Source organism: Ammospiza nelsoni, chromosome 2 (assembly GCF_027579445.1).
Source record: "Ammospiza nelsoni isolate bAmmNel1 chromosome 2, bAmmNel1.pri, whole genome shotgun sequence".
Classification (NCBI taxonomy): Eukaryota; Metazoa; Chordata; class Aves; order Passeriformes; family Passerellidae; genus Ammospiza; species Ammospiza nelsoni.
In genome coordinates this window covers 95,580,858-95,590,368 of record NC_080634.1, presented here as the reverse complement: position 1 = coordinate 95,590,368, position 9,511 = coordinate 95,580,858, and the positions used below count along the sequence as shown (strand labels likewise).

The 9,511-nt window shown below is 38.3% G+C and overlaps 1 protein-coding gene across 1 annotated transcript in view; it reads right to left on the bottom strand.

Annotated features, from left to right (window-relative positions):
- Positions 1-379: 379 nt before the first annotated feature.
- IRS2 (insulin receptor substrate 2) overlaps positions 380-9,511 on the bottom strand; it is a 28,246-nt gene continuing 19,114 nt past the window's right edge. Inside the window, exon 2 of the mRNA XM_059466174.1 lies at positions 380-2,796. Within this exon, the coding sequence (XP_059322157.1) occupies positions 2,792-2,796 (5 nt within the window). The 3' untranslated portion in view covers positions 380-2,791. The remainder of the gene's footprint in view (positions 2,797-9,511) is intronic.

The window sequence follows — 9,511 nt, the reverse complement described above, 5'->3', positions numbered from 1 at the left end:
ACTTCCCACTCTCCTTGTACCAGCAGAGGTGACTACACTTGTATAGGGCAAGCCTGTTCTCACTACATAGGCTGCCAGAAGGACTCCCACAATCTTCCACTCACTTTTAAAACTGGAAATAAAAATTGAGATGATTTCTGCTCCTAGTTATTTCCTCAAATACATAAACTTGACTTTTATAAAACCAATTGTTTTATACTTAAATAAGATTTAAAATGATTCCATGATGTTTCAGGAATTAAAAGCAAAACAAGTATGTGCAGTGCAGTAAGATTTATTTACAGAAAGCATGTTTCCATTCAAAAGAGGGAAAAACTGATTTTATGTAAACAACCAGAAAAAACCACTTCACCCCTAGAGAAAATAGGCACACAAATACTTTACTCCTTTCATAAATAATGTATTTTATTGCATATGGCTATTAAGGAGAGCATCCATGAACAATACAGACTAAATACAATACACTACTCTAGTTCCATTTATTCTGGTCTCCAGCAGCATCACATTTATCCTTATATACAGCGTGTACATTGGAAGACACAGCAAGATAAGTTAAGTCTCTTGTCATATCACAATAGCAAGAAATATATTTAACATCTTGATATCCAGAAACAATACGTACCCAAAAAGAAAACACTGCTTAATAACTGTTAAGGTTATATAGCAAAAAATATTTTAAATTTAAGGTAAGTCAGGCAAAATGTACAAAGACCCAATATACATTGTGAAGTTTTAGCAAACATAACATTTATACATTTTGGTTCCATTCTGTAAACTAAATTAAGAATGTAAGTATTGCATATGCCTTTGTGAAATATACAGGATAGAGAATATTTTATGATTTTGTCAAGTTGGTTGTTTTTTTAAGTTGTTGTATGCAGTTTAGCCATTTGTTTTAGTGGCATGATTTCTTAATTGATTCAGAGGGATATCTGAAAATAGAGGCATTCAAAACACTGAATTCAGCAGGTACCACACTCAGTGCTGGTTGGGGGTGGAGAGGGGTCAGACAGAAAATGTCAAAGGTATGCAGGATTTTTTAGTTCCAGACTTGAACAAGCAGCATTTTAGAATGTCTTAGAACCATTTACAGCATTAGTATTAGATAAAAACTCAATCAGATCAGATATTTAAGTTGATTTTAGATCTAACATTTTATTAACCTAAGCATTGCTGTGATTTAAGACCCCAAAAATTACACTGAAAAATAAAGTGTGCCATGGAGTAGGGAAGGAATTAGTTTACATTCATCTTTGTCTTGTAATACAATCCTCAGTTCTAAAAATTCAGCATGTAAGCAGGAAGACTGCATTGCCATTCGTTGTATTTGTAAGACATTGACTCTTGTCTTCCTCAGAAAAAAAAATCCCAAAAGAAGATAATGCATTGTCAAAAGTGAAGTACAGGTTCCACTAAGCACAATGATTAAAGAAAAAAAAAAATGAAAGAGCCTCACATAACTCATAACTTAGTAATAGTTACATGTCTATCAGAGCAGGCACTGGTGGGGTACCCTTAAAATGTACACAAACACTTCAAGCAAAGGAGAAACAAGGTGGCATGACATTCTGCTAGTCTGGTGCAACAGCTGGATGCGACTTTTGTGACAGTTGCTGCCACACCACTCAGATTTTCAGGCCACTGGAAATGTGATGCACAGCTAACCTTGAAAAGAACTCAGGATAAGTGACTGCAATGGTTCGTCTTCCCTGCAGTAGTGCCTGCAGCTACAATGGTGCTTTCTTGGTAAAAGGCAAATATCAGGACTCTACAGATGGCAAGATAATACTGTGTTAACATTAGCTCTTGAATCTGCCTGATACCCATTATCATCCCTGCATTCCTAGCATGCTTATGTGGATTTTTGGTTACAAGAAATGCAGCTAAGAACAGTTAGCTGAAAAAAGTGAGCTTGTAAATAGAAGAAAAGGCTTTTGCAATCTGAAGTACCTACATAAACACCTACATAGAGAGGATTAAACAAGTGTGTCAAAGGTACAGAGATGCCCCTAATAAAGGTTGATGTTTTTAACTTATGTTACTTCAGTTACACATTTTATACTTTTTAACTACTCTGAATCCTCTGTCCAAGTCTGATTCACAGAGTTTCATCCCATTTTAGACTTTTCAGTGCCCTGTTTTAGGCTTTGACTGAGAAGTAAACCCTGGGGCTAGTGATTCAAAACCCAGCAGCAGCAGCAGCAGCTGTACAAGCTGCAAGTTCAGTAAGGCTGGCGACCGTTCTTGAGAGACTCAGCACAGAGATAAAGGAGTTCCTGTCCACACCAACTCTGCAAATCCGGCTTTACTTTGAACTGAGGTAGTACTGTCGTAGGCTTGAAATTATGCCAGTAAATACCAGATCTTGCTGCTTCAGCAGGTGTTACAGAATCCCCTAATATGCCAGAGAAGAAAAACAGTTTGTCTTTGAAGAAAAAGAAAATGAAGGCATTGGCCATTAGTTAAAGAGGCCGGCAGAAAAGTTCCTATGACTTGAAGAGCATCTCCAACTTCTGTCGAAACAGCAGCAAAATGATAACACAGATGCCATGACAGGTAATGAGTTAGGCAGGTTGCCTTCCCTTCCTCCCAGATTTGTTGTATGGTTTAGCCCACAACAATTATGCAACTGTTAGGGCCAACACTAACAACAATAAAAAGTAAACGTTAAGCAGCTTCAGTTCCCAAAAACAGAAACCAAAATAACAAATAAACAAAAAGGTATATGCCGAGCAGCTTCTTTGAATGTTGTACTCTGTTGTTTGAGGTCATGATGAGAAAACTAATTCCTTCACTCTGAAAAGAAAAATGAAAAAAAGTCAATCAAAACTGCAAAAATTTCTTCATAGATATGATACAGACAACACAAAAAGTACCACAGAGGGATGATTCAGAATGGGTTTTCATGTTGAAAAAAAAGCAGCTGTTCAATAATTGTTTTAATATTTGTATACACCACAAGGGATTGCAAAGGCAATAAAGGGAGTATTCCCCAACCCAACATCACTCCCTTTTTTAAGAACCTTTCAGCTAAGGCTCTTCAGGTCAGCAAACTGCAGGACACAGAATGGGTTGGAAAATCCAACACAAAATCCCCCCCACTCAAGTTGTGACCATCAGAGTTTTTTGCATCAGTGAAAAGGCAAAGGGGTTGGAGAAAATAGGTACAAGCTTCACTCTTTTTTTTTGTCAGCTGGATACTGCAAAAAGCTTTCTACATCCAGACATTAAAAACAAGTTTGAGAAAAAACAAGTTATCTTGTCTTTAGGGAAGAAGTCTACTAAAAACATAAGCAAAGTATAGGAAGAACCTTCTTTTAATTTAGTTATTTGATTTAGTAAACAACTATTATTCCAGAAGTAAAAAAATGAATAGTTATGCAAAAGGAAAGAGGCTTCTCCCAATTACTGACTACAAAGCTGCTTTAAACAGTCAAGGTGAATTATGCAGTAAAACAGAAACTGATTACAATGAGACTCATTCTATTTTAAAGAATGCAGCCGACCCTTGTAGTGTTTCTTCATGCAAAGAATTAATGGATAGCATGCGTCTACTCCATAAAGGAACATTATTATTTATTAACTCACAGCATTAAAATTATTTAATAACATAGCCATTAAAAATAAAAACTTAATAATTGTAACACTTTTCTTTGTTGTATGTTATCCCCAAGTTCACAAGTTAAATGAAAATTTTAGTTAGACGATGTATTACATGAGTTTTTCTAAAAACAAGTTTTTTGGAACATATTGGGAACAAACACTGTTACTTAGAAAAGTCTATAGTTTTGACTGTATTGATACAGGAAGTCAATATTCCTATATATTTTAATTCCTTTGGAACCACAGAACCAAAATAAATTAGATACAAAACACAGATGTCAAAGTAAGCCCAGCACTTATCAGTGCAAGTTTCAATCCACATAAGGTCTGATAAACCAATACAAATCATTTTCCCTCAAGTTTACACAAAAACAAAGGCTGATGTATCCTGGCACACATATAAGACTTGCTAAATTGCTTTCAATCTCTGACAGCTAAGGTTTACTCAAGGCATTAGTCCGGCTGGAGTCAACTGGAGCCACTATATGATCAAATACTTAGGATATTACTTGAAATAAAAGGGATTTTATTTCATGCCACAACTTGAGATGATTAATAGCTTGCCAAGACCAAAAGGAAAGTGCCTCATTGTCCCCACCCACTGCCACCTACTTGATGCCCCTTTTCTGATCAGAAACTAAGTCAAGTCTACCCATTCAATCTTCAGTAAATGAGTTTTCATTGTTTGTTCTCTACGGGTGTTTCAAGAACTGGCTTATGGTGCATCTGGCAACATCATCCCAAAGGGCTGCATGGGTAAACATGGGGCAAGGATGGACCGCTCTCAGATGAGAGCAGCAATTCCTCATTTGAGGAAGAAACACTTAACAAACCACTTTGCTCCCACTTTTGTTCAGGGAAGTACCACAGATGCATCATGTAGGCAAACAAGAGTGTTCAAAGGTACCTGCTAACTCTGTGTTATTGCTTTCCTCCTTCAAATGGAAACCAACACAGCAACTAAATTTACATTCCCCAAAGTAAGAATGAGAGGGAAAGCCAAATAAAATATTTTTAAAAAGTAAAAATCCTCATCTTCAGATAGAGAAATTGCTGGAAAATGCAAAGGATACAAGCAAGTATGGTTCCAGAAGTATGCCAGTCTAGGGCAGACATGAGGGAAGAGTATTAGCAACTGAGTACATCTGATACTGCTCTTACAGTACAGCAGGCACTCTCCAGGCAGAATTAAACTGGAGGAGGTGACGTGGCTGATGCTTCAAAGCACCTCCATACTTAGCTGGCATGGTTTTGTAGGTGGATGATAGGACTGTGGGCACAAGCCTAAGACCTTATGATACAATAAACACATCATCCAATGAGTCTATAATGATGACCATGATGACCTATAACTCAAAAAAACCCACCCCAAACATAGCCTTCAATAATAAAACTATTTCCTTCAACTTCAATAAACTTTGAATCATGTTTTGAATAAGCTTTGAATCAAGAAAAGAAAAATAACTACTGTTACCACTTGACCAATGTAATAATGCTAGCTTCAGAGGAACCCTACTTGGAAAAAAAAAATTGCAAGTTCCATACCAAAGTAAAAACAAAACAACTAACTAAACAAAAAAAAAAAAAAATCAACATCATGTTTATTTTTACCTCAGTGATTACTATCTTTTATTTATTTCAAGCCTCAGGTCAACCTTCCACTCACACAGCAAACCACAGCAGTACACACCATCTTTATACAAGAACTCAAAATTCCTACAGCACATATTCTTTGGTAGCTTCATTCCCCATGGGCATGCATTAATCAAAATACAAAGTCCAGCACTGTGTCAATATTGAGGTTTCCTCTTGGTTTTGAGCTTTATTAAGAAAAGCATCCATGATCACTGCCGAGTTTCCAAAACTACTTAAGTCATTTGATTCTACCAGTGCTTCTCAGAGAATAAATCACAGAATAAATACACACACAAACTGCTATGAAACTACCAAATACACATAGACTTGCTAAATACACTGTGAAGAAATACAATGGTTAGTCAATTAAAGATCTACTCTCCCTATTAATTTTCAAACTCAGTAAGCAGCAAAACTAATTTTTATTTAATTTCTAAAAATAATTCTCATCTGCTAACAAGCATGCAGGCAGAAACAGTTATTCATGCGGCTTGTGGCAAAACACATTGCTGGGTATTCATAATCAGTAAATGTATTCCAGTGGCAGTGTGACTGCCAGAGCACATCAGGCATTGGACACAGAACCCCCAGCTCTGCTGCAGGGCTCTGCCCTGACTCCAGGCAAATCACTCAGTGGCTTTATCCCTTTGTTCCTCCTCCCCATGTCATCTGCCAAATCGATTAAGGCTGTGATTCTGCTAACTAACTTTTCCTGGAAGAGCAATCCTATTGATACAACCAAACTGGAGGATAACAACACGTACATCTGCGGGCATCAGGCCAGGCCATCAGACAGCACAACCCAAGGAACTGAACCCCACTCACCGAGAGGTCCCTTTGGTACAGCAGACACCTGGGAGAAGTTGTATGACCCTGGAGATGTATCACCCAGAAAGGGCCAGGGCAGCCTCCATCAGCAGGTTACACTGCCCTCCCATCACTCAAGCTCCTGCAGCACCAGGCACTGTATGGCTGGGCTCCCAGCAGGAGATGGGTCAAAGGCACCCACACAGAGTGGAGCCTGGAGCCTTGGCAGCACCATCCCCATGCCCACAGCAGCCTGTGTCTGCAAGCAAGTGGAGCAGAGGGTGGGAAGGAACAGCACAGGCCTGATGGAAATAAACCTGTGCTGGGCAGGCACTGACAGAAACCAGACGGGGTCTGAACCGCAGCCTCCAAGGGCTTCCTTACTGAGGCATCACAGGAGCCACACTCATCAGAAGGTCACAAACTTGGCCAAGCACCCAAACACAGATGCAGCCTGAATGCTACCCAGGACACCACTGGGAAGTGCACAGTGGGAACCAAATCCTGACCTGGCTCCAACTCCCATGAAGCAATGCAATGAATACTGTACTTAACATCATAGGTAACCCTGCTAAAGATAACAGAACAGCTCATGTGCTGAGCTATGGCTCTCCAGAAGCAATTCCAGAGAACCCATGCTCCACTCAGCAGGACTACTCTTACCAAATAAAGCTGAGCACAGCCACTTCCAGAGGAACAGGTTTCAATCAGAGCTTAAACATTCACTTTACCAACACTTTGCAGGAAAACATGAAGTAGTATGCTCTGAAAGTTCACAAAGCTCACAAATAATATCCACCCAAAGTAAAATGTTTCCACATTTGATGAGAAAAACAAGTTAAACCATGAAATGAAAAATCGTTATTTTTATTTTTTAAACAAGTCATGGTTGATCATAATTAGAAACACACTGTACCAAGTAACCAGGCTCTTTTGATATGTTATTCCACTAAGAAACAGTACATTATGTTGTTCAGATTTGTCTCTTGTTTTATGAATTTTAAAAAGCGAGCATCTGGTCAACACAGATTTTTCATGACAAACAATAAAAAAAAAATCAATACTACTTTAGAGTAGTAAAGTAGGTATTCTGTATCCACAGTAACCTATATTAAAATGAGCTTGACAGTACTTTTAACTCTGGTGTCAAATGGTTAGAATGGTATCACTTTGAACTGCATTAATATAACCATGGGGAAAGATTAACTTTTAAAGTGGGAACAAACTGCTAGATTGTCTGGGAAAAGGTGTTGCACATCAGTACCTGCAGATATTTTTTGGGTTTGGATGCCCAACCATAATGTCAAGAGGTCAAAATGCTCATCTGCTGTCATGGACAAATCTCCCAGAATTTCTAATGAGCATCAACTTTTAACCAAAGGTACTAAAAACCAGAATTCCAGAATTATTTGTATTTGATGCCATATGTTTACATGATAAATACTTATTTTACCTATGATCTTGCATTGGATTTTAAGCAGTCGAGTCTATAGTAGAAGTATAGACAAGAATGTGGGCTATGCTTAGTTGACTTCAGAATTTGATATAATTTGTTTCATATAATTTTTTTCAAGGTTCTTATAGATTTTGTAGTACTAATAACTAAACATTAAAATGTAATTATATGGAAAATAAAATTATTAAACTTACAAATATAATTGTAATGAATTTCTAGTGCTGGTCCAGAAATAAATTTTTCATATAAATGATAATAAATACAGGCACTTCTAATTTTAAATTAAGAAACCAGACATGCTCATTTTTCCCAGGATTAATTTAATACAGCTGTGATCATATCTCTTAATTTCAGAGCCACAGCAAATGTTTACTTTTAAACAGGTTTGTATAGATGGGATTTAATCCCACGCTTAGGGATAAAATAAATTAGACAGAAACCCCTCAACATAGTACTATCTGAAATACGTTCAATTATCCTCTCCCTTGCAAGCTGCATATACAACCATTCAAAAGCATTACATGAAATGAAACAAAATCAAGCAGCTTTCTCTGAGTAAACAAAATGCTAGAAAATAAAAATGTTTAGTCCTTCTGCCCTTCCACTGGGAGCCTGTAAGAAGGACTGAAACACATACACAGCAGTAGCAGATGTGGAAGATACACAGAAAATTTGCCACTGGAGAGATTTGTCTGGGACAGCCACTCAAAGAGCCACTCCACAGCACACACACAGCACTTAGCCATCATGGAACAAGAAGTCATGCTCAAGGTTGATGACCATTATCATACATGTGAAATTGCCTCCCACCTTACAACCATCGCCCTCTTCCCATATCAGTGCAGATTCACCATCCAACACCACAAGCATGGCCTCAGTGGGGCTGTTGCCTTGAATTCACAGCTCTGGTCACTACACCAAGGCACAGCTTCTCCCAGCTGTGGGAACAGCTGCCAGCAACGTGGGAACTCCAGCAATGACACTTTGCACACAAAGTGTGGCTGGAAGTTTCTTAAGAGACAGAATTTTTGCAAAACAACATGCTCACCTTCCAAGTGATGAAGAGCAAGGCTGGAAGGGATCAGTGACTAACACACAACTACCTACCAACCCCATCTCTGGAGACACAACAGCAACTGAATCAGCATGTCTGCCCCAAAAGCACCTACTAGGCAATACTCAGCTAAATTCTACCAAATTCCGTGTGTACCTCTGCATTTCAGACCTACTCACCCTATGAGGAGCCAGCCATTCCAATTCCTTAGAGTCAAGGGAAAGAAACAGTGACTTTTAAGCAACAATTTTTCTGCCCTATTTTATATTGGGCTCTGACAAATAAGAGTTCTGAAAGGTCTGAAACTCTTTGAGGTATACAATTTGGTATACCTTTTAGGAACAGAGATGATGTCCTTTTACACACCTTTACAACTGCTGGGAAGTTTGCTCAGATGGGATGTCAAAGGCATATTTGTGCCTGTTCTAATTTATATCAGTAGTTATTAACAAGGTCAACAAGTTTTGACAAGGAAGAAGAGCTCTTGTGAAGCAGAGCTTGATACTCTCACACAACTGCCAACTGAAATGCCATCAAACTTAGTTGTCCTACTTCCAGCAGGTAACAGTGAGGTGGGAAAAAACCAAAACAGTACAATCAGACTTCTGGTTGAGATCGACAAGTGGGAGCTTGACTGCCATTCCAGGTAACACTGGACAAATACCAAAGTTCAAGAACTGCTCCTGAGCCACTAGGCTGAAAACACATGCCTGAAAACACAACATTAGAGTGTTCTCAAAGAGCTTAAAAGTATGCTTTTCCACTCTCCAAGTTGGGATAAAAAGTAATCTTTTGCACTGGTTAAATTGAAGAAATATTCACATTAAAAATTTAAATATTCATAGGAACCGGGATAAGGACTCATGTAAGTTGTGGGAAGTCACGTTCAGTCTCTCCTTCTATTACAGTGGATATCTAATTATTCCATAAAAACAGCTGCAGTAAGAAAGAACAAG